Source organism: Diorhabda sublineata, chromosome 6 (genome assembly GCF_026230105.1).
Source record: "Diorhabda sublineata isolate icDioSubl1.1 chromosome 6, icDioSubl1.1, whole genome shotgun sequence".
In the NCBI taxonomy this organism is placed as follows: domain Eukaryota; kingdom Metazoa; phylum Arthropoda; class Insecta; order Coleoptera; family Chrysomelidae; genus Diorhabda; species Diorhabda sublineata.
Window position 1 is genome coordinate 100,134 of NC_079479.1, and position 27,417 is coordinate 127,550.

At 29.0% G+C, this 27,417-nt stretch overlaps 3 protein-coding genes across 7 annotated transcripts in view; all 3 read left to right on the forward strand.

The window, feature by feature from the left end:
* The window catches only part of LOC130445466 (syntaxin-1A), a 23,941-nt gene extending 17,103 nt beyond the window's left edge, over positions 1-6,838 (forward strand). For 2 of the 5 annotated variants that reach the window (XM_056781086.1, XM_056781088.1), the window contains exons 9-10: positions 118-188; positions 278-865. In XM_056781086.1, coding sequence (XP_056637064.1) covers positions 118-188; positions 278-284 — 78 coding nt within the window. In that variant the 3' untranslated portion in view covers positions 285-865. Of the gene's footprint in view, positions 1-117; positions 866-5,147; positions 5,242-5,412 lie in introns of those variants that run through there. The other 3 variants (XM_056781087.1, XM_056781089.1, XM_056781085.1) reach the window with 2 other exon arrangements.
* A 2,773-nt stretch (positions 6,839-9,611) lies between these two features.
* On the forward strand, positions 9,612-11,576 carry LOC130445030 (uncharacterized). The gene is made up of 6 exons (XM_056780501.1): positions 9,612-9,897; positions 9,973-10,133; positions 10,519-10,647; positions 10,898-10,953; positions 11,033-11,240; positions 11,301-11,576. The coding sequence occupies exons 1-6, from the start codon at positions 9,849-9,851 to the stop codon at positions 11,511-11,513; spliced, it is 816 nt and encodes a 271-aa protein (XP_056636479.1). The 5' UTR covers positions 9,612-9,848; the 3' UTR covers positions 11,514-11,576.
* Positions 11,577-19,012: 7,436 nt separating this feature from the next.
* LOC130445087 (transcription factor Sp9-like) lies at positions 19,013-21,000 on the forward strand. The gene is made up of 2 exons (XM_056780586.1): positions 19,013-19,090; positions 20,110-21,000. The coding sequence occupies exons 1-2, from the start codon at positions 19,028-19,030 to the stop codon at positions 20,998-21,000; spliced, it is 954 nt and encodes a 317-aa protein (XP_056636564.1). The 5' UTR covers positions 19,013-19,027.
* The last annotated feature ends 6,417 nt before the right edge of the window (positions 21,001-27,417 follow it).

The window sequence follows — 27,417 nt, forward strand, 5'->3', positions numbered from 1 at the left end:
AATGAATTAATAATGTCGTTTTTCTTTATTAAAAATAGCACGTATCTTGAATGAAACCGTCACTTTTGATTTTTTTCTTTTTGTTTACTTTTATTTTCGTTTGTTTCTTTTTTTCAGAAAAAGATCTTCATCATAATCTGCCTCGTAGTAGCTCTCATCATTCTAATAATAATATTATCTGTTGTATTGTAAGTAAATAAAAAGAAAATGTAAACATTGTACAAAAATCGTACAATAATTTGAAAGTGTAATTTCAATAACCGTAAAATTGTTTTAGGAAATGAACATTGTTTATAATGGGATAACAAAAAAAAAAAAAATTGGTGTGCCCTTTCCTATTTTTTTTTTGTTGTGGAATTACGGACGTTATTATTTTGTTTTAACCGCCGCCCGGTAGATGTCGCCCGTACCATCCTGTTCGTTTTATTTTATTTATCCAATTCAGAGATTTATATATATATATATTATAGTGTTTGTAAATTACGCCGATATTTCGAAAACCGCTTTTTTAGGCCAGTAAATCGCAACAATATAGAAAAATTCAAATCCATCGACTGGTCTATTTTTACAAAACCGAAAAAATTAAATGCGAGTTTGTTTGAAAATATCACAATAGGATCTTTCTGTGAGAATAATTTTCAAAAATTTATAAATTTAAGCAATAAAATTGTTCAGCATCCTGAAAAATACGATTTTTTTTTTTTTGATAATCGATCGTATTTTTCGTTTTATCGATACGATGTATAATATAGCAATTTAATAATTAAAAAAAAAAACAAACGTATAGCACTTCAAAAGCAACATTTTTATATATCACCCTGTATATTCCAATTAAAACTAATTTAATCGAAAAAAAAAAAAAAAATTCAATCCACATTTAATAATAAAATAAAATTCATTTGTTTAAAAAGTTATTCAAAAATATATATCGCGCCGTTATACTATAAATATGTATACAGGTTGTCCCAAATAAAATTATCAATTTCGCTCTAATTTTGTTTTTTGATGTTATCCGATACTTGTCGCTACAGTTTACCATCCTTTTGTCATATTTTTCCGTGGGAAACACTCTCCGTTATTTTTGTTTTCCCTCTCGACGTCGATTCGGATCCCCATTTCTTTTTCCAAAAGTATCGGTGATATGTCCGATAGGAACGTTTCGGTAAACAACTTATCGTCTTCAGAGACTGTTTACTTTCAGTATCTGAAGATGATAACGGTGTGTTCAGTAAGTTCTCGACATCCCGGTCCGTGTCATGCACGAATGTATACGGTGTAATAGGTCACTGAGATTATAAAATGTATGATAAAAAATTTTCCAGCTCTAACCTATTTCTTTATATTTTTTGCATATTACCCGTTAAAAAATAATAAATATACATGATAATGAACGAATTTTATTGAATTACTATTTTTCCTTATAAAAATTAATTGAATATTATTATTTGGGACGCCCCGTATACGTATATAGATTGTTGTTAAATATATAATTAAATAGCAGGTATTTATAATGAAATGGTACGTACTAAAAATATTTTTTTGATTTTCCTCCAAAAATCTGTAGCGAATTTTTCCTATACGACCCCGATATTTTCTTCTTTCATCAGAGCTTTTCTTATACTCTACATTTGATTCTAATATTTTCCATAATTTTCTAAATATTTCAATTCTTATTTACATCTTTGAATAATTGAGGTTATGAGTACAGGAAAAGTTCTAACTCATCGATTAATAATATTTTATTATTATTAATTTTTTTTTTTTTTTTCTAATTCTATTATTGTATATTATAAGTATATGTGCAATATTCCGATACTACATGTATATGAAATTTTTGAAAAAAAAATATATATTTATATATTCAAATTATGTTAAACAAACCTGCTACAATACAAGAGGTATTTTTATTAACCAGAAATAGTTATTATTATGAACACACTGTTTCGCGCCAACACTGCCTGATATGAACGTTTCGATAACCGATTTACCGTCTTCAAATACTGAAAGTTTATCTTTAATCCCCGAAGACGGTAATCTGGTTACCGTAACGTACATATCAGGCAGTATAATTATGTTAAATTATTGTTTATAAATAAATTGAAACAATTATTATATATACACACACGTTTTTTTAACGAATCTAGCCCCCTATTATCATCTATTAAAAAATATATGCTGTTTTCAATTTAATTACAATAAAATATTTTTCGTTTTAGTACATTTTGTTCTCCTATTCGGTTTTTCGCGACGTTGTCAAGTATATATCAATATAATGAGATTTAAGTAATTTTTATACTTCGAACTACACATTTTACATAAATACATCAAAATGAAATAGTTTTTTAAAAATCTTCTAAATGCAAAATGTAGTAATGAATATTTAAAATAAACAAATCACCGAATATTATATATTATTTTTGGTTATTAGAACTTGTTAATATATTTGCTTCGACTAGTTGATTATTTTAGCCGAAATTAGTCTATTTTATTTTATTAAAATGTAGTTTAGTATTAAATTTAACAATTACGTCAATTTCAAGTATGAAATTTAAACTATAAACAAATTATAATCCAAAATCAGTCTCTAAAAATATCATGCTGTTCGAATAATTATTAATTTAATTTAAAATCTGTTTTATTAAGGGACTAGTATCGGTTATAATTTTCATAGAGTCTTTTTAGCCTTATAACCGGTACTAGTCCCCTGAAACAATTTTTTTTTTCGTTAATGTTGAATACAATGAAAAAAAAAACAGTATTAAATTTAAATAGTATTTTTAAAATTAGGTTTTATTACAAAATCAATTTTTGTTATGTTGAAATAATAACTTGAAATTGACTCGAAACTTCTGCAAGAATTTAATGTTAATGTAAAAAATGAAACAACGAAGACCGAAATATTACAATTAGCCCAGTCGGTGGAGGCAATGTTTTATCAAAAAAAAAAACAAGTTATAAGCAAAAAAATTGATTTTTGTCTTCTTTTAACTCCATCACAAATTATTCTTATATCAATTAGACTATTTTGAAGCATTTTTGCTTACAACTTGTACCTACGGCAACGGGGCTAAATATTTTTTTCATGTTTGCCATAAAAACAAAACATTAACTTCTTGTGGAAATATTTTCGCAATCAATCGACCATATTAAGTAAGTATGTGGGCATCGTCACAACAAGGTAAATTATTTGTTAATACTCAATAATTTTTTTGTTTATTATTGTTATCATTTCCCCCTATAAGCGGTAAATAAGTGAAATTACAACAGATTCCTATAAATATTTTATTGGATGGGGCGCTTTAAGCTTTTTTTTTGCTTTATTTTCAACTAATTTTTAATATTTTGATCTTCACTCATTAATAAGATTACATAAAATGTTAAACTCTGAATACCAATATTCGCGAAACTATGAATACCAAGGAAATTATTTCTCTTATCGCAATTTCAACAATCGGAAACATACTAAAATTAAAAATATAAAAATCACCCAGTCTCAAAATTAATATTATTTGTTTTATTTTTCAAATTGAAAAGTTTCACGAATATTGGTAATCTTTTCAAAAGATATTCCGTAAGTTTTAGACAAACTATGTTTTTTTTTTCAGTTATAGACTGTGTTCTATATACATTTTTTGTAATATAATCCTATAACAATACCAAAGAAAAAAAATGGAATTGTTTTGTATATATTTGCAAACTATTTACATGTGTCTATTTTATTTATAATATTCTTTGAATTTTATCATCATTATTATTATTATAATTTGCACTTACAGATTATTTATAACTTATTAATTATTAAAGTTATTTCTTTTTACATTTTTAGTTTCATTTTTATTTTAATTAACAAGCGTTATTTTAATATTGTAAACAAGTTAATATTTGAATCTTTCTTTTATATAAATTTATTTGTACATTCCACATAAACTACTCATTTTTAAATTTTGTAGAAGAAGATTATGATTCTTATCTGCGTATGTATACTGCTGATAGTGCTCGTATCCGTGGTATACAGCATGTTTTTCTCATAAAAGTAAGTACATTACTATAAATATACACACGTCAACATTACCATATTTTTCATAAATATTTTCTTATCCACCCAACTATCCCGATTTATTTCTTTTGTCGTTTTAAAACTCAAATAAATATCTACACCTCCTCTTCCCATTACTGAATATATCGTTTCATTAACACTGTATATTTCTAATTTTATAAAAATGATCCGCTCTGGATGTTAGTTCTAGATAAGATCAGATAGTTATCGTCTACTAAGTCGTAACAAGAAACACGGGTAGTAGACTTCAGAAATAAATTTTCTGGATACCCCATTCATCATCTCTTATCTGAACTATCAGAAGGATCGAATTTAGCCAAACATTTTTTCACATATTGATAGAAAAAATATGGAAAGTATTAAAGTATGTAGCGAACGCCATCTGCTAGAGAGTTGTACAAGTTTCATTAATAAACTATATGAATAACAAATTGACGTGTAGATGGCAGTATGAGTTTTAAAAACAGAAATCTGTTTAATTATATAAATATCAATATGTTTACAATAATGCGGATTACAGTTTAATATAAATAAATAATCATTTCTAATTTATAAATATCGTTTTATAAACTTTCAATGTTTGATAATTTTATTGGTACGAGGTGTCGAAACGTAAGATAACCCTTATTAGTTTTTCAAAAGTTCTTCGTATTTAAAGGAATTTTTAGATTATTGATTTTTGGATTATACAGGGTGTCCTAATTCTTCAGTATCGACATCGACAAATGTATATATTCGATACATAGAATTGGACATAGAAAATTATATTGAAATGGTTTATTATACGTGTTTTAGTGGAATTCAAATTATACGATGATTCAACCCTTTATGATTGATATAATTTTCTTTGTTATTGTTAGTAAACATCTATTATGTTTTAGGATCGAAAAACAAAAAAAAAAAAACAAACACAACACACTGACATCAAAGTTTCACTACACTCACACACAAACTCATCTAATTTTATGGTATATATTATATAGTTCTGGTGACAAAGGGACATATTACGTAGTCTAGTTTATATGAAGAAAAAAAATATACAAATATATAAATAAATATAATGTACGTTGTGTGTTTCGTCATTTTGCAGAAGAAAATTATGATTTTGATCTGTCTCACAATCTTGGCAATAATTATAACGTGTACCATCGGAGGATATCTTGGATTGGTGTAAATTTTATTGGGTAAGTCGTTATTTAAAAACAAAAAAACAATTGAAATTCATAGTGCTGGTTTTGCATTCGGTGTATCTAATTTGGAAACTCGTTTGTCTTGTTAACTCATCCATTTTAATACACATAATACATTAAATATTAATCCTTATTGGATTTCAATGATTTTATTTTCGTTTTCAGACAAGCATAATACAAACCTGTCGCATATGCATACTTATCACAACAACAATTGTGTTTGGTTCCAAATTTAAATAAAAATGGTGTAAATTTATTATTACGTTAGAGAAAATCTAGTCAAGCTGTAATATAGTGAGCTAATAAAAAAAATGTTTATACTAACTGCATCAAGATTAAAATTTTGTTGTTAAAAACGCAATTAAGAATAAAATAAATCAATGTGTTCTTTTCCGATAGTGAACAAATTGTCACAATAGCTGTGAATTTAAGAAGAAAAATAAAAACACAATTTTAATCTGAGAGCAGTAAATGCGACAAATGATATTTTTAACGTCATATCCTTTTTGCAGAATTTGAATAGCAATAATATTCTGATTTTTACTGTGTGATATTCAATATTTTTGTTAAATATTAAAACTTGTTAGCGAGTTTTAGATAATACCCAAAGTGAAAATACATTTCGCCACAACCACACATGTAAAATATACAGTGAGAATCATTGACATACCGTAATCATTGAATTATTATATTTATTTAATTAACTCGTAAAAATTATTGTCGAGATGTTTTTTCATACATTATTATCTAATCTAATTTATAGTGTACAAAACAAATGGAAGTATTCCGCCAAAAAGTTGGAATACTTATTTTTGGGGCATTTAAAAACTTTCCTGAATATGCCATTTTAGAAGCAAAAAAATGGTTATATTTATATTTACCCGATTTGGGAATGTAATTAATTTTGTAAAAAAATTCTCAAAATACCTATTACCGATATAGCAGATAAACGTTATGAACATTAAACTAAGGCCGGGTTTCTTAACCTCCGAATAAATCGAGTTATTTGCCAAATAAGTCACAACTGTCAATTGAAACTGTTTAGTAGAAACTTAACCTAAAATATCGTACATGAAAAGTGGTTTGTTTCTTTCTATATTTGATTAGTTCATTTTTGGAAGTATCCGTCATACAAAAATAATTAAATACTTATTATAGATGCTTTCCGAGATTTAAAAGATGAGGAATTGATTGAGGAAATAAAACAAATTCCAGAAGAACGAGTTTATTCCGTTTATTATCGACTGTTTATAACGTTTATTTGCTAATTTTTAGAAAATTCTAGAAACAGTAGAAATAGATGGGTAGACGACAAACAAAAATTGTTCTTTTCAAGAACTATCTGCACAATCAGTAGCATTTGAGAGGCCTAAAACGAAAACGTCACTCGAAAGCAGTACCTTTTTCGAGTACCTGTATTTCTTTACGAAAAATTTTGTTAATAGGTACTGTTTATCTCGTCCCCATTATTTTTTCCTTTAAAACACAAAGCCATTAATTAAGAAAAGAAGTCAAGCAATGGGATAGATTTGAAAAAGATTTCGAATTATATGAAGACGCATCAAACTAATTGTACAACTGAAAAAAGAAATAATTTCAAATCACGTTTGTAGACACACGAACGAGAATTTCTAAAATGGCTGTTTGCTGTATACAAAAATCTTTCTAATTTGCAATTTTAGACGAATCTATTGAAATTTCATCGGCTTTCTATATATATATATATATATATATATATATATATATATATATATATATATATATATATATATATATATATATATATATATATATATGTACATCTATATAAGTATCGAAAATATGTTTCTTGTCTTCCGCTAGTGAAATGCCAGACCCAACCACTGTTTGATACGTGTTTTGTTATCGTCAATATTTTGTTGAGCATTCTCGTAGGCTTTCAAAGATCTCTATAAAATTGAACATAACTTGCCTATATTGTCATTTTCAAAAGAATATATTTATATAGGTATGTAGATAATTTTATACTCAATTCCAAAGTTAGCATAGCATTTTGTGAATTAGGTATCTATTTTTTGAAAAACTTAAGTACTTACTCTTTTAATTCTGAAGTGTCCGAATTGGAGATGTTTCTCATATTATTTAGAGAATGTTAGAAAAAAAAAATAATTAGGTCGATTTCTGTTTCGAATTAGAATAACCGAAATTTTTTGTTTTAAATCGAAAATCATATTTCCCTCTGTACCTATTGGATTCTTTAGAATTAAATTTATCACCAGGATATACTTCAAGTTATATAAGTGTCAATTCAATTTAAAAATAAAAAATATATTTCATCTACTAAATGTAATTATATTAAAAATCTAGCGTCATTTTTGAAATGGTGCATATAAAAAGTGAGATTTGAGTAGTCACATACATTTCATATAAGTAGTTATTCTACGGATATTAAAAAATGTTGTAGTGTATAGATTAATTCGAAAAAAAAAAAATATGTGGTGTTCCGCATTTATGTATGTTAATATCGAATTGATAATAAAATTTATTTCGAATAGACGGTTACTAGAAACGGTTCCTTAATATATATACGCATAAAAATCAGATCTCAACTCATTTTAATAGCTCAAAAATAATATATAGTACAAGCAATGAATAAAATTAATCGGTAATGTTTAAAATTGATTTTTACTTTAATTTGAAACTAATCACAACTGATAATCGAGAATTAGGAACTTTTTTAGTAATCTCTTTCGTAGTTTATAGAAGTTCACTCTGTACAAATAATGGCAATATATTTAATCTCCTCTATCTTCTAACTGATATCTATATAGTTCAAAAAACCCTTATCGGGATGTTTGGGTTATTTTGTAATTTTAGAGGCGGAAAGATATGATAAAAATTTTGATCTCAGCTACTGCCTCTCACTTTTATCAACTATTCTTTACAGAAACATGAATAGAAATAGAGGAGATACATTTTCAGTGATTAATGTGTACTTTTATTCCGTTTTAAAAAGCTGCACAAAAATAGGAAAAGAATTGTCTGTTTCGTTTTTCGGTCATTTAAATAGAAATAAATTATTGGTTCGTTTTTTTATGTTCTATTTCAAGTTGTAGATTAAAAATAAGATAAAATATATTGATCGAATTATAACTGTATTATAACAATTATTAGAGTTTTAAGCTAGTTTCATAGAACCAAAATTTATTTCGTTTGTTGACAGTTAATAATTATACTGACTAGATAATAATTCGAATTGTACACAGTATGAATAAACGATTGCTTTTAACACACCGTTTCGTTTTTCAATAGATACCTTTTATGAACCTCACACAAAATTTTTCTTAGATCTATGTCAAATAAGTTCTTCCTTTTGATAAATTTGTTTACGTAAATACATGTCGCACGGTACTGAAATCTAATATCTTTGCACTTTGTAATCGATTAGAACAAATCATATAATTGTCATTTCTAATGTAATTATTTAAACATTAAAATAATTATTATTACTTTTAGCACCCCTATCTATGGCTTTGTTATTAAACTTAGTACTATTTATTATCCGATTAAGAAACCTGTAATACCCCGCCACCTATAGATGGATAGATATAAATTTTGCAGTTACCTAGCAATACAAAATATATAAGAATGATCTTAATTAAACTTCATGCAAATAGGTGGCACTAAGAATCATGAAATATAATTCAGAAATAATTGCACCACCAACTATAATTTAAGTAGCTAAACTTGAATTAAATAAAAATATTTTCAGTATTTAGGCGGCATCCGTTATTCAATTGTGATACCGATAATACTACGCCGTCAACTATAATGTAGGAACCTAGATATAAAAAAAATTGTAGTTACCTACCAATACAAAATATGTAAGTAAGATTTTAATTATACTTCTTGCAAGTAGGCGGCGCTAGTAATCATAAAACGTACTAATGTAATTTAACAATTAAAATAATTTTTGTCATTGTTAACAACCCCAACTATTGTTTAAATAGTTAAACTTGAATTAAATAAATATATTTTCTGTATTTAGGTAGCTTTTATTATTCAATTATGAAACCGATAATACCTCGCCACTTAGAAATAAATAAATTTTGTAGTTTCCTAACTATACAAAATATGGATGTAAGACTTAGTTATACCTCTTGCAAGTAGGTGGCGTTAGTGATAATAAAACGATTTATAGGAATATATAAATTAATATCATCTAAAAATTGATGAAATTTTTTTAAGCCAACGATAAAAATCAATTTATAATTGAAAGCATTGATGATTAAACAAATGAAATTACTTTCAGCATTGCCATCTATGTCCCAGTAGTCTAACTTAATATCTCATTAAGTCTACATTAACTGTAAATGCTGAAGATTGTCAACAACATATGTTTTGGTTTGGTTATGGGTTTGTACCCAATAGATTAAATGTATTTTGAAACAAGAGATTATCCAAATTATTAAAATACAATCAAAGCAGTATATTATTATAAAAAATTTGATAAATATTATTCAATTTTAAATATAGTGCGGAGACAGTTACGACGATTTTTTCATAATTTTCCTTTTATCCCACTTATTTTAATACTAATTTTGATAGCTCCAGCAATCCTAATGTTTAGAAATATAATTTTTTTGTGCTTAACAGTTTTGAATACTTCTGGTAAGTAAACAAATCATACAACATATTAATGTTAATCTACTTTATTTATTATTTTGATGAAATTTTTTTATTGAGGTGATCGATCTTATCGTGATAATGAATGGAACGGCAATTGGTTTCCCCATTCACCTAACGAACAAGATACAAATCCTCCGTTTGTTAATAAAAATACCATGACAAGAAACGACAATCGCGTTGAAATGGGCATAAGTGATCCCCATTGTGATGATGGAGAGGTATGTAAAAGTATGAATTTACCCAACTGTATTCATTAAATTTTCGCGTGTATCTTTAAAAAACTAATACTCGTTTCTTCCTATGAACTAGGGTAGTAAGTTGTACAATTTGCATCAAATTAAAATTAAATTCATGTGCGGAAAGTGGATGTTTTCTATTTTTTTGTCAAGATGAAAAACTTGTGGCTCTTAATCCATTATCAGATTTATATATCAATATCTTGGAATTTAAAGTAAATATTAATGAAAATTAATAATTATATTCCATATTTTTGTTTAAAAAAAGGTATCTTGGTGTTGTAATTATACCTTTTGTCTTTACTTTAAAAAATTTCTTCAATTACATCAAATTTAATAATGAAAATGATTTACATCCAATTTTTAGACTAATTTAAATATTGATTGGGATAATAATCCAGTGAATTATACTTGCCTAGACAGAAAAGACTTATACAAACCTAGTAGTTACATTCATCCTGTTCATACCGTTGAAAGGATACCTACATTTTATGTGGTAAGTACTATTCAATTTCAAATCATAAACATGAAAAAATTTTCGAGTTTAAGAAGACTCGAAGTATTTTCTACCCATATTTTGATTTCAAAACAGTGGTTGCCTTCGGGCTTTAATTTTTGTACCGAAATCGATTTCGCAGATAAATTTCGATAACCGTTTCTCAGACTCTAATAGATTTTGAAGAATTTATTCTATTTAATTTGTAATTTGTAACTTTGAAAATGAGTTTGTTTCAAATTTTTTCCAGGCTTCTCATAAATGTATGAACGAATCGATACAATACAGTACATCAATTCCAACTTTGTAAGTTTGTTTCACATTTGTTTTATACCAATTTGTATACGTGATGTTTTTTGTTTTGTTTTAAATCTACTCTTAATAGTGGTACACATCGTCCGTTATGGCCTATATACGGCGAATACAAATTCCTTCCGAAACAGCGATGGTTACATAACCTCGAACACGGTGCCGTCGTTATGTTATATCATCCGTGTGCTAATAAAAACGAAGTTAAATTACTCAAAAATTTAGTTAAGGGATGTTTATTCAAACACATTATAACTCCTTATAATTTATTGAACCCATCGAGGGTAAGTTGTACAATCGAAATTCTAATTCGTTCTAGCAAAAATTTTTTATTTGACTTACAGCCGTTAGCTTTAGTTACTTGGGGACATCGTTTGGAAATGTCCAAAGTATCAGAAAATTTGGCGGTAAGATTTATAAGGGAACACGCTCTCAAAGGGTACGAATCAACGTTCAAAAATGGCCAATACAATTATGGAATTTTACAACGAGCTGATTTCGTTAGCGATTTACACGATTCGGTCGTATGTCCAACGGCTACGAATATTATGAAGTAAATGTACCTAATATTATTTACGACCAAATTATTATATATGCTATAAATAAACAATCTCTATTTATTTTAGTAGTTTTATTTACCGTTTCTTTTTATACATACGCTCCGGGAAATTAAACTACATTTGGCAACCTCGCCAATCATCTTATTAGATACTTCGTTTAAAGCTGGTACCGCACGATCGGACATATCGGATAACTCTGTTAATTATTTGTTTACAACAAATGCTACATAGATGGCGTTGTCAGGTCAAAAAATAATTCGTTTCGATATAAGATTTACATAAGTAGAAAAAAGTAAATTATATTTATTATTATCGTGTATTATTAAATAATAAAATTTTCAAAGAATGAATATTAACACAAGTATTGAATTCGGGATAAAATATATTTACATAGTCGTAAAAGTCACTCGTGATTCGAGTGACGTCAACTGTCATAAAAAAAGATTTTAGTACGGCGGATTGATGAAGAAATTGATAAAAATCAAATAGTTTAGTATGAAATTTAAGTTAATTGTGAGGTTTATTTAGAGTTTAGAAAATATTTCGAAGATATATTAATTCTACAAAAGGCGATTGATATTATGATGTAAGTTTGATAATAGTATTCTAAAATCTTTCGTAGCGTTAAATTTTAAACTCAAGCTACTTTACTATTAAAAAATAAATTGAAACTTGTCGTCTAATTTTAGTGGTTCTCAATTTCATAAGATCAATGATATTCTTTAGAAGCATATGTTTACACAAAGGACATTCTGCCGAAACTAGATCTTAAAAATGCCTCTTGACCTGGCACTTTACAGTTTTCTCTGACACTTTACTTTTGTCGGGTCATTTTAGCTGCAGGGGGCGACTGGTCACAACTCTCGTATACGATATACCGAGAAATTATTACCGACCGACTAGTTCTTTGTTTCTCGCCGAAAATATATTGGCTTTTTTTTTTTTAATCACCTGTCTAATTTGTTTTCAGTTAAAAGGAATTATCTTTCGACTATACAGACGACGCACCTTTCCAAAATAATTTACGTACAAGTTATCTATAAAGAATCGTTCAAAATTACATAATAAATAATTTATTGAAGAAAAAACGTCCGGAAAAATCTTGTTTTTACGAAATTTTTTCAAAATTTATCTTCCTTCACATCCATATGTACAGCATGGACATCTCGGACGATCTGTGGTGCACACACAATTTGTTTAATTTGTTCATTCGAGGACCTATGTGGTCAATGACCTCTTGGCCGCCTATAAACAAGGCTGCTTCAATTTGTTTATGTTTATGCTTAAACTTTTTGTTTTAGTTTTACGAATATTTTTATTAACCGAATCTTTAATAGAAAATTGTTCATTTCTTATTTTGTGGTGGGAGTAATTGGTACCTAATCCTCTGTATCAAAGGCTTTTGTCGACTCCGAACAGATATCGAGTGTCAAGTGCGTTCCCATGATTATCAAAAGAGATTTTTTTTTCTTTCGCAAAAATGGGCACCTATAAAAGTTACAAATTTCAATAGAAGAATAGGATAACACGGATCGTAGTTTGTAGTGGGCCCTTTTGTGATTTTTCGGTTCGACAGTGATGTAACAGGTTATACATGTGCGTTATACCAGGGGTTCTCAAAAAACTTTCGTTCGAATAATCGAAAACTTGATTGTTTCAACACAAACGTTTATAAAATACTACGGATGATACGTTCAAAACGCAAATAATTAAAATATAGATTTAAGAAAATGAAAAAGTCTAATTTTATTGTCTTATTATCTTTTGGAAACTTTCTAAAATATTTTTTCTTGAAAACGATCATTTTTTAAACATTTTGAGAATCGTTCGCTGAATCCTCAAACCGAATGTGTTCGTGTAGTAATACCAGGGGTTCTCAATAAACTTTCGTTGGAATTAAAAAAGAAAAAATTGATCGAAAACTTGATTGTTTGAACACAAACGTTTATAAAATACTACGAATGATGCGTTTAAAACGCAAACCATTAAAATATAGATTTAAGAAAATAGAAAATTGGAAAAATATTTTCACTTGAAAACGATCATTTTTTAAACATTTTGAGAATCGTTCGCTGAATCCTCAAACCGAATGTGTTCGTCTAGTAATACCAGGGGTTCTCAATAAACTTTCGTCGGAATTAAAAAAGAAAAAATTGATCGAAAACTTGATTGTTTGAACACAAACGTTTATAAAATACTACGAATGATGCGTTTAAAACGCAAACCATTAAAATATAGATTTAAGAAAATAGAAAATTGGAAAAATATTTTCACTTGAAAACGATCATTTTTTAAACATTTTGAGAATCGTTCGCTGAATCCTCAAACCGAATGTGTTCGTCTAGTAATACCAGGGGTTCTCAATAAACTTTCGTTGGAATTAAAAAAGAAAAAATTGATCGAAAACTTGATTGTTTTAAAACAAAAGTTTATAAAATACTACGAATGATGCGTTTAAAACGCAAACCATTAAAATATAGATTTAAGAAAATAGAAAATTGGAAAAATATTTTCACTTGAATACGATCATTTTTTAAACATTTTGAGAATCGTTCGCTGAATCCTCAAACCGAATGTGTTCGTCTAGTAATACCAGAGGTTCTCAATAAACTTTCGTTGGAATTAAAAAAGAAAAAATTGATCGAAAACTTGATTGTTTCAACACAAACGTTTATAAAATATTACGGATGATGCGTTTAAAACGCAAACCATTAAAATATAGATTTAAGAAAATAGAAAATTGGAAAAATATTTTCACTTGAATACGATCATTTTTTAAACATTTTGAGAATCGTTCGCTGAATCCTCAAACCGAATGTGTTCGTCTAGTAATACCAGGGGTTCTCAATAAACTTTCGTTGGAATTAAAAAAGAAAAAATTGATCGAAAACTTGATTGTTTGAACACAAACGTTTATAAAATACTACGAATGATGCGTTTAAAACGCAAACCATTAAAATATAGATTTAAGAAAATAGAAAATTGGAAAAATATTTTCACTTGAAAACGATCATTTTTTAAACATTTTGAGAATCGTTCGCTGAATCCTCAAACCGAATGTGTTCGTCTAGTAATACCAGGGGTTCTCAATAAACTTTCGTCGGAATTAAAAAAGAAAAAATTGATCGAAAACTTGATTGTTTCAACACAAACGTTTATAAAATATTACGAATGATGCGTTTAAAACGCAAACCATTAAAATATAGATTTAAGAAAATAGAAAATTGGAAAAATATTTTCACTTGAATACGATCATTTTTTAAACATTTTGAGAATCGTTCGCTGAATCCTCAAACCGAATGTGTTCGTCTAGTAATACCAGGGGTTCTCAATAAACTTTCGTTGGAATTAAAAAAGAAAAAATTGATCGAAAACTTGATTGTTTCAACACAAACGTTTATAAAATATTACGAATGATGCGTTTAAAACGCAAACCATTAAAATATAGATTTAAGAAAATAGAAAATTGGAAAAATATTTTCACTTGAATACGATCATTTTTTAAACATTTTGAGAATCGTTCGCTGAATCCTCAAACCGAATGTGTTCGTCTAGTAATACCAGGGGTTCTCAATAAACTTTCGTCGGAATTAAAAAAGAAAAAATTGATCGAAAACTTGATTGTTTCAACACAAACGTTTATAAAATATTACGAATGATGCGTTTAAAACGCAAACCATTAAAATATAGATTTAAGAAAATAGAAAATTGGAAAAATATTTTCACTTGAATACGATCATTTTTTAAACATTTTGAGAATCGTTCGCTGAATCCTCAAACCGAATGTGTTCGTCTAGTAATACCAGGGGTTCTCAATAAACTTTCGTTGGAATTAAAAAAGAAAAAATTGATCGAAAACTTGATTGTTTGAACACAAACGTTTATAAAATACTACGAATGATGCGTTTAAAACGCAAACCATTAAAATATAGATTTAAGAAAATAGAAAATTGGAAAAATATTTTCACTTGAAAACGATCATTTTTTAAACATTTTGAGAATCGTTCGCTGAATCCTCAAACCGAATGTGTTCGTCTAGTAATACCAGGGGTTCTCAATAAACTTTCGTCGGAATTAAAAAAGAAAAAATTGATCGAAAACTTGATTGTTTCAACACAAACGTTTATAAAATATTACGAATGATGCGTTTAAAACGCAAACCATTAAAATATAGATTTAAGAAAATAGAAAATTGGAAAAATATTTTCACTTGAATACGATCATTTTTTAAACATTTTGAGAATCGTTCGCTGAATCCTCAAACCGAATGTGTTCGTCTAGTAATACCAGGGGTTCTCAATAAACTTTCGTTGGAATTAAAAAAGAAAAAATTGATCGAAAACTTGATTGTTTCAACACAAACGTTTATAAAATATTACGAATGATGCGTTTAAAACGCAAACCATTAAAATATAGATTTAAGAAAATAGAAAATTGGAAAAATATTTTCACTTGAAAACGATCATTTTATAAACATTTTGAGAATCGTTCGCTGAATCCTCAAACCGAATGTGTTCGTCTAGTAATACCAGGGGTTCTCAATAAACTTTCGTCGGAATTAAAAAAGAAAAAATTGATCGAAAACTTGATTGTTTCAACACAAACGTTTATAAAATATTACGAATGATGCGTTTAAAACGCAAACCATTAAAATATAGATTTAAGAAAATAGAAAATTGGAAAAATATTTTCACTTGAATACGATCATTTTTTAAACATTTTGAGAATCGTTCGCTGAATCCTCAAACCGAATGTGTTCGTCTAGTAATACCAGAGGTTCTCAATAAACTTTCGTTGGAATTAAAAAAGAAAAAATTGATCGAAAACTTGATTGTTTGAACACAAACGTTTATAAAATACTACGAATGATGCGTTTAAAACGCAAACCATTAAAATATAGATTTAAGAAAATAGAAAATTGGAAAAATATTTTCACTTGAAAACGATCATTTTATAAACATTTTGAGAATCGTTCGCTGAATCCTCAAACCGAATATGCCCGTCTAACACTTTTTAACAATGCAAACTGTCATTTGGAATTCTAGTAAATTGTCTCCCGTAGGGGCCCGATTTGTTCCGGATTAGTTGCTTCTTTGGTTTCACGATTTTACAAAAATGATAGACAGTTTTATAACGAAAATTATGTTTCGTCTCAGAAACGTCCAGATGTGTTACCATCAATTAATAATAACATAAATATATTTGTAATAAAACACAATAAAAAAAAAACATTTTGATATAACAAAAACTCGAAAAATATAAAACTTCCAACAGTTTATAATTAAGTTAGGTTAGGTTTATGATTAAACGTCAAAACATTTATTTATTTCAACTTATCAAAGTATGTCGATGACAATTCATATAAAACGAATATCAATTATATACCTGTTAAAACTTTGATATATTATATAGAGAGGTAACGTGTATTCTTTTTTATAAACCATCATTTTTTTACGACAAGGCAGGTCGGTTAGTTAGTATACTTGTGTTTATCACATTGTATACTTTTCAAAATTGCCATGATGCGGTTAGGAAACATTCCTCGAGGCATGACGGTCATTATCGAATGTAATTTTCGCATTGCCAGCGTCGTAGACCCGAATAAATTCGTAAAAATAATATCCGAGTATTTTTTTGACGATTAAACCGTCTCACATCATCGGACAAATAGTTATTTCAATGATTTATTTGCAATAACAAATCGTCTCATAAATGCTAATTCGTTGGAAACGTTTATCGGTAATTGTAATAAATTAAATAAAAGTTTCATCTACGACAATGTATTTTCGTTTCTGCCGAAAACGGTAAATCAAAAAATTCGACCATTTCACGTACATAAATCACCGATGTTACCGGGGGCCTGTTGACGACCGCCACTGGACAATGAGGGACGCATTTGCCAAAAAGGCAACGGTTACCTAAGGCTTATACATTGTATTCAACAAAAAAAAAAAAAAAGTCATTCAGTGGCGGATTTCATGTTTTGATAGGCGTGAAAGCTCGGCACTCCTTGTGAGGTTGTTATCCATTGTTTATTTTACTTTTAACAAACATTCGGGCGTTGCTTTGTCAGATTAAGCTTTTTACGTGATTATTCATAATTTACATAATCGACAAGATTTGTTTAATTAATCAATTATACTTTTATATGATATAGCGAGACGGTTTGGTTGAAAGAAATTGTTAAAAAATCGATTTATAAAAATTTTTATAGTTACCGCCGAAAACATTATCATTTTTTTCTATATAACCGGTTATTACCGACAGGTTTTTCTAATATTATATAAGGTTAATAAGAAATTAATCTGGCGTTCCCATCGAGTGAAAGTGAATTTAACCCGTTATAGGTCACCCGATAAAATTTAATTTTGTCCTAGCAGGTAAATTATGAATAATTTCGAAATATACCATTTAATTGGGTACCGATTATATAATAAATAATTTATTTATTTAATTCAAACTGAAATTTCTTCCCGAGAAAAAATTGACGTTTCACTATTTATTTATTAGTCAATGTCATCTGAAAATTGTTCGTTCTGTATTAATTCACATATCGAAATTTGCGTTTCGAGTGTTCCGTGTAGTGACAGTTCCGTACTGCAAAACACTTTCGAGTCGCTCTGGAGTATATAATGTTGACAGTTGACAGTTTAACTTCGATGATTATCGTCGTGCGAGGTACTAAAAATATTACCAACTTTTTAGTCCTTGACGTATTACAATATCAATCGAATAATTCAATTGAAAAGTAAATTTTTCGTTATAATAATAAATTTGTCGTGGCCATTGGCGAGATGGTATCGATTATTACAAGATTATCTTTCAAAAAACACACCTATAATTATAAAATAAATTTCGTATGACATAAATCACCCGATTCACTTCGATTTCGATATATTCGGCTCCAGGAGATAACCATCGCGGATCGACAATAAGACAATGCCGTCTTTGATCCTCAAATATTATAAAACTTCGAACGGTGGTGGATAATTGCACACGTTCCGTAAAGATTATACAAAATGTCGGTTTAGACAGTTATACGTGAAATGATCGGATATAATTGTTGATAATTTGATCATATTCCGAACGCTTTCTGAATATCTTTTTGACGTTTCAAACGCGTATGCTTTGAATATAAATACGAAAAGAAAACAAAATTTGTTTATATAAGTAAAAAGTAAAATGTTATTGAACGCGCTCGTAAAACTATATATTTATCTACGACAAATTTCGAAATATCATTTTCGAAAAATCAACGAGATTTATTTGTACGAGTTTAGTGCAATTACGCGTCGTTCGAGGTTATTAAGAATACAAGTCATCGTCTCAACATCCCCTTTAGGTCCGGGATAGCCCGGAGCTGGTATATACGCGCGTCGCGCAATTCTCTTGCGCATCCACGCCCACGGTCATCAAGATCGTCATCTGTTTCTCCTAGGCGACGCCGCAATCTCAGCCAAGTCAGTTATTAGTGCATCGTTTAAGTGTCGAGATTGTCGAGGAAGTCCACGATGATGGCATCTTCGGTTCCACTACATCAGTATCATCAAGGTGGCGCGACGCAAGCGCATCAGGTGCGTTCATTATAATCATAGTAATCTCCGAATAACACCCCTCATTAGTGTGTTTTGTTTTTATTTGTACTCGATTCGTTTATTTTTATCGAAATATTATCGATTCCGGTAGCGGTTGCGATATTTTTTTTTTATTATTATATTTATACGGAGTTTCGCGGAAAAATTTTTTTGGATTCGAGCTTTCGAAATTATCAATATTTTTCGATTTAATTATATTACAATTTATTAAACCGTAGATTTGACCACTTCGAATATTTATCGATAATAATATAAGACACGATAAACTTTTAGGTTAACTTCAACTTCTTTTATATTCGAATAAACTAAATTGATAAAATAAACGAAAAAATCAATGAAAACGTCAATATATAGTACATCGATTATTCTATTTCAGATTAAATTTAATTGTCGAGTTATTAATTTAAATTGGGGTGTTGTCGATACGAATATTTAAGCAAAAACATACGATTAGTTTTAATTTAACTTTTTTTTATTTTATGTTTTCGCGTAAATTTCAATAATTTTTACATATTTTCCATTATGAAAATATATCGAAAACTTTAATAAATCATTTAGATATCGGCATGTTCACCTTGAAATAAAAAGCAACGACCTTCAGTTCCGAAACTGCTTATTCATTATAGAGGTATATAGAAACTCAAATAAAAGTTTTAATCGCCCGAGCGGTTTAGGGATTTCGTCTTTCGTACAAATAACCCAACAAATTTATTAATTAAATCGTTGAAGATGTAATTTTTTCATTATCATATTTATTTACGTGAAAAAAATTCAATTTTTACAACATATTTCGATATTTTCATCTATTTTCTTCATTAGTTTCTTTTAAAATCAATTAAAATTAAAAAAAAAAAAAAATGATTTAAAATAAAAATTCTATATTTTGGCGAAGGTGCCGGTTACAACACTTTTATGATATTTCGTATAAATACTATTATGTGGTTTAGAAACATTCTAATTTTGTACAAGGGGTAAAAAAAAGGTTTTTGTTGTTGCAGTTGAGCCCTTTAAATCTATTGGCAGCGACTTGTAATCGACTCTACAACCATCAACCTTATACCCAGCTCTCGCCGGCGTCGGCGACGTCTTGTAGCAGCGACGGTTACGTATCATCTCAAATTCCGATCGAATCGTCAAGATCCCCATTGGAGTATTCACCCCATTATCAACCGAGCTACAACCACGGTTATACCAATCAATATTGGTTTCAACACTCTCCGCCCCACGGCGATATAGCGACAAGCGGATACCAACCGAATCACCAGAGTATAAATCAGCAATACCAATGGTCCCAAACTAATTACATGAGTAGTTTGGCGTCAAAGATGATCGTTAAACCGGAATTGAATTATTCTTCTAAAGCTCGTCGATGTATTAAATGTCAATGTCCGAATTGTATTAACGAAGAAAACGGTTTGAAGAAACCGAGCGCTAAGAAAGTTCACGTTTGTCATTATCCGGGTTGCGATAAAGTTTACGGAAAAACGTCGCATCTTCAAGCGCATCTTAGATGGCATACGGGCGAAAGACCGTTCGTTTGTAATTGGTTGTTTTGCGGCAAAAGATTCACCAGATCCGACGAATTGCAGAGGCATTTGAGAACGCACACCGGCGAAAAACGATTCGCTTGTACGATATGTGCAAAAAGATTCATGAGATCCGATCATCTAACCAAACACGTCAAAACGCATAAAAACGGCGCCGTTAGTCCGGCAAAGAAGAACGAAAAAGAAGTTACCGAAGACGACGATAATGAAATTAAAACGGATCCTCGACCGCAATTCAAATTGCAACCGGTTTCCCAATCGCGTTACGATACGCAATTAATACAACACGCGCAACCCTCGTATAATAACGGATTGTATTTGCATAATTACAACGAACAGTGATTTTCGAAAAAATTATCATTTAGGGACCAATTTGTATATATTTATCTATTTGTATATATTAATTAAATTTATTTTAATAAAAATCTCGTATTATTTATATCGAATCTTCGTTTTTTTTTCCATAAAGACGTAGTAGTAGTAGTTCGAAAAAAAGAAGAAGAAAAAACGACGTGTCAAACCGATCTATTTCGATACGATTTTTTGGTTATAAATTATATTGAATATTCATTACAACGATTTATCTATCGAATTTTTTCTATACACTAAACTGGTTCGGAATATTTAATTTTCTTAAATTCGGATTCGAGCTGTTGGCTAACGCCACCTATGTCGTTTGTAAGGAAGCACCGTCGGTTGTTCGGCGTACCGCAAGATGGCCGTTCGATCGGTATAATTGAGGGTGCTATTAACTGGGCGGGTTTTACGGATGCATGGCCGCCCCGGCCAGAGGAGGGCATCGAAGCAAAATAAAGACAAAAAACGCAAATTATAGTGAGATTTTATGTACGCGCGGTGGGGTTGTGAGGAAACGAGCATTCGTTGACGGCAGCAACTAGCCTTTCGAAAAATTAACTCAGTTTCAATCAAAACACATGAATGTATATGCGTAGACAATTTGACGTTAACCGTCTATTGTTTTTGTAACAAAAAAAAAATCGTACATTTCGATGGCTTCGTCATCGCGTGTGCCGTGCTGAATCTTCTGCGTCGTATCGAGATATCTTCTTCTTTTTTTTTATCTTTTTTTTTTTGTTTTTTATAGTTTTGGCGGTTTTGTGAGTGTGTTTGTTGTGTTGTAGTTCGTGTCTACCTGTGATTTTTTAACTGTCAAACTGGAGAGCAGGACGGATAGAGATAAGGGGCGAGGATCCCCGGAAATGCTTGCAGTAAGTTTTCTTTTTATACACAATAAACTGGGATATTTTCGCTTTAACTTTAACAGAATCCGTATTGTCGTCTCTCTCGTTCGCGCCAGCGCTTTGCGGTAACCGTTAAAGCCACTAAACATTTAATTCAATAATCATCATATACGAATAATAATAATACTAAATACTAATATTTATTTCATTTTTGAAGTTTTGAAAGTATTAGTGTCGTTTGGTTCAATTGGAGAAACGATTCTAAGGTTATAGGTTATGTAAAGACACGCTACGACCCGCAAGAACAGAATAGGCTGAAGAAACGACTTTTTTCTAATATAAAACCTCGCACTGAATATTTTTTCGTCGACTATTAAATATATATATCAATATTTTCACGTTGAATAAAGTTGTAAAACAGTAATTTCGTAAATAGTACGGTAAAATACTAAAAATTCGGGAACCGAAGTATTTAATATCGTTAATGGTATTAGGAGGTATCATATTTTGAAATAATTCGCGTTATATTACACCCAGTTGCTTAATTATTCGTTATTCAATCAATTTTTATCATTGGCATCGCCGATACTGTTTAACGTAACCTCGATTACAACAATTTATCATTTGAGGATTATTAAAAAGTGGAATGCATCATTGTCCGTCAAAAACAAGTATAATAAATTCAAAATTGATTCTGTGGTTCATAGTTATGTGATATACCGTGAGATTGAGGCTCATTTAGGCTTTAATACGACTATTATCAACAATAAGATTATTTAGATGTAAAAAAATGAATTTTAGATAATTAATCGATGTCAAAAACATAATTTAGAGTGTAGTTACTTGCCTTAGAAATCTAAAAACGTTTTTAAATCATGTATTTGTCAATAAAATCGAATTTTCGAGTACAAATAGCGTCGAAATGCGATTATTTACGTTATATATGACCACCCTGTAGGTGTATTATTAATATAGTACAGTAAAAATGCGAAATTACGTAAAATTTACTCTAATAATTACCCACATCGATCATAATTTGTATATTTAATCAACTACGATTGCTTGTGTATGTCTATTAACAACAATACGATTATTTAGATGTAAAAAAATGAATTTTAGATAATTAATCGATGTCAAAAACATAATTTAGAGTGTAGTTACTTGCCTTAGAAACCTAAAAACGTTTTTAAATCATGTATTTGTCAATAAAATCGAATTTTCGAGTACAAATAGCGTCGAAATGCGATTATTTACGTTATATATGACCACCCCGTAGGTGTATTATTAATATAGTACAGTAAAAATGCGAAATTACGTAAAATTTACTCTAATAATTACCCACATCGATCATAATTTGTATATTTAATCGAATACGATTGTTTGTGTATGTATATTAACAACAATACGATTATTTAGATGTAAAAAAATGAATTTTAGATAATTAATCGATGTCAAAAACATAATTTAGAGTGTAGTTACTTGCCTTGGAAACCTAAAAACGTTTTTAAATCATGTATTTGTCAATAAAATCGAATTTTCGAGTACAAATAGCGTCGAAATGCGATTATTTACGTTATATATGACCACCCCGTAGGTGTATTATTAATATAGTACAGTAAAAATGCGAAATTACGTAAAATTTACTCTAATAATTACCCACATCGATCATAATTTGTATATTTAATCGAATACGATTGTTTGTGTATGTATATTAACAACAATACGATCATTTAGATGTAAAAAAATGAATTTTACATAATTTACGATGTCAAAAACATATTTTAAAGTATAGTTGCTTGCCTTGGAAACCTAAAAACGTTTTTAAATCATGTATTTGTCAATAAAATCGAATTTTCGAGTACAAATAGCGTCGAAATGCGATTATTTACGTTATATATGACCACCCTGTATGTGTATTATTAATATAGTACAGTAAAAATGCGAAATTACGTAAAATTTACTCTAATAATTACCCACATCGATCATAATTTGTATATTTAATCAACTACGATTGCTTGTGTATGTCTATTAACAACAATACGATCATTTAGATGTAAAAAAATGAATTTTACATAATTTACGATGTCAAAAACATAATTTAGAGTGTAGTTACTTGCCTTGGAAACCTAAAAACGTTTTTAAATCATGTATTTGTCAATAAAATCGAATTTTCGAGTACAAATAGCGTCGAAATGCGATTATTTACGTTATATATGACCACCCCGTAGGTGTATTATTAATATAGTACAGTAAAAATGCGAAATTACGTAAAATTTACTCTAATAATTACCCACATCGATCATAATTTGTATATTTAATCGAATACGATTGTTTGTGTATGTATATTAACAACAATACGGTTATTTAGATGTAAAAAAATGAATTTTAGATAATTAATCGATGTCAAAAACATAATTTAGAGTGTAGTTACTTGCCTTAGAAACCTAAAAACGTTTTTAAATCATGTATTTGTCAATAAAATCGAATTTTCGAGTACAAATAGCGTCGAAATGCGATTATTTACGTTATATATGACCACCCCGTAGGTGTATTATTAATATAGTACAGTAAAAATGCGAAATTACGTAAAATTTACTCTAATAATTACCCACATCGATCATAATTTGTATATTTAATCAACTACGATTGCTTGTGTATGTCTATTAACAACAATACGATTATTTAGATGTAAAAAAATGAATTTTAGATAATTAATCGATGTCAAAAACATAATTTAGAGTGTAGTTACTTGCCTTAGAAACCTAAAAACGTTTTTAAATCATGTATTTGTCAATAAAATCGAATTTTCGAGTACAAATAGCGTCGAAATGCGATTATTTACGTTATATATGACCACCCCGTAGGTGTATTATTAATATAGTACAGTAAAAATGCGAAATTACGTAAAATTTACTCTAATAATTACCCACATCGATCATAATTTGTATATTTAATCGAATACGATTGTTTGTGTATGTATATTAACAACAATACGATCATTTAGATGTAAAAAAATGAATTTTACATAATTTACGATGTCAAAAACATATTTTAAAGTATAGTTGCTTGCCTTGGAAACCTAAAAACGTTTTTAAATCGTGCATTTGTCAATAAAATCGAATTCTCAAGTACAAATAGCTTCGAAATGCGATTATTTACGTTATATATGACCACCCTGTATGTGTATTATTAATATAGTACAACAAAAATGCGAAATTACGTAAAATTTACTTTAATAATTACCCATATCGATCGTAATTTGTATATTTAATGTACTACGATTGCTAGTATAATATAAATATCCATGTCTATTAAAAAAATTATATCTTATTTAACTAAAAAGCTTTATTATTATTTCCGAAGAGTGGTTTTGGGGATATTATTATTACAAATGAAAAAGGAAATAACAATTTTATTAAATTTCATTTCGATATAATGCTATATATAGAATACGATAAAACAATAAAATTATAACCTCAATTCACGGAACGTTGAATCAATTGTAAGCTTCCTAAACTGACCGATAAAAATCTTTCGACCTAACCTAAACCTAAATCACTTTAACTCGGTCCAGTTTATAATCGACCCCTGTAAGCCCATATCCCTAACAATCACCCCTCGTATTAAATAATATGTCAAACATCTCTCCCTACCGAATATAAATAATACGCTGTCGGGCTTCGCGGTCCGATCAGCGGGATACCGGCGCGCTACCGTCGAGCTCGTCTATTATCAGTTAGAACTGGCGCACTCGATCATGTTTATTGGATTAATGACGAGATGCTGGATTGTTAACTAATGTCGACCGCACTCGTGTCTGCACAAGATGTGGCTATTTTGATTTGTCGAAACGTCCGAAACGTTTCATACGAACGGAGAGCTCAATTTGATTGATTGTCAACGAGGAATCTTTCGATGGTAAATAATTGATCGACCGTTTTGAATTTATTACCACGTGCAATGGTCACGTCGGTGGCACTACTAGTGGACGAATTGGTAATGTTTATTAACGACGATGAACTTTTAAAAATTATTATTTGTGACTTACCCTATTACCTCGAATTAATTGAAATAAACACATGTGTTGCTTTGATGCTTATTTCTTCAATTCTTTCTTAAATAAGCAATATTTCTTGACCCACATTAATTAATTATGTTATTCTAAACAATCACAATTGACAGTTGTGACAGTGACATTTGTGACATTCATCTATCACAGACATCATAAACCATAGATAAATGAAGTAAACTATATTAAAACTATAGAAATACTATTTCTTTATATAAAAATGTGTTAGTTTTGTGGTACTTTCATGTAATAATCTACATATTTACATATGTCAAACATCCAATATTTACGAAATAGATTGAGAAACAATAAAAAAACGATTTTTTAGTTAAAAATATCATTATTACCGAGTCGATTATAATAACAAAAACAACAATACGTCAAATACGATTCAAGATAATTATTTCATATTTGAAAAAAATCATTTTTATGGATACTATTTTCAATTGAATCAAATATTACACGTAATCCGGTTCTTGGTTAAGAAAACTCGAGTTAGGGGATGTTTTAATCGATCCTGGATCTTTTTTGAACGCCGATTTACAGTAATTTGAATTGAGATGTCGAATAATTTAGATATTTTCAACAAGGTACTGGAATAAAATTTAAGATTGACGCCGGTACTTCCGCTAATTTTTATTTACCCGGCTTGTTTACAATAATAGCGTGGTTAATTCACCAGAAAATGTAATTAAGAAGCGGCCGATTCTTTGTTCAACCAATTAAGACTCCGTTCTTCAAATTACATATCAAATAATGTAATAATTAATTAAAAACCAGGTAATTGAGTCAAAAGGTTCTTATTTCATTCTTAGCGAGATACTTTTTGAATTTTTTTCAATTTTATCACGTTTTTTTTTTATGTGTTATTCGATAGTTTTTTTTAATCTGTTAATATATTAAAGTTAAAATTAACCAATACGGTTTACGTTTATATATTTATATACCTACCAATGGGATCGACGGAACCGAGTTTTTATCGATCATCTTTTCGATTATTATCGATAATTACCTCTACCTTGAACTTACTTGATTAGAAAACGTGTTTGTGTGCTCGATGACGATGCCGTGAACGTAAAGAGTTTATTTAATATTTTCCCGTATATACCAACTCGCCAGATCAGTTCTCACTTTATCATTAACGTAACCTTCAAATTTTTCAAAAGGGTCTATACGCGAAAATGGTTTGTCAAATATATATATTGTGTTTACCGATATTCTTTATTATGATAAATCGATTATTGGGGAACGATAATCGATACTAATAGAATTTATTTTTTTTCTTCGATTATGTTGTAAAAACCGTTCGATTTTCCACGTTTTTAATAGAAATAAAATGACGTTTATTTATTCACATAACCTAAAATAAGCTCCATTTGTTGGATTTCAATATTGAGAATAAAAATTAGTGGATAGTGAATCGAAATAGTTTCATTTCTTATGAAATCGGTTTTTTGATTTGAATCGATATATTATATAAACCACTAC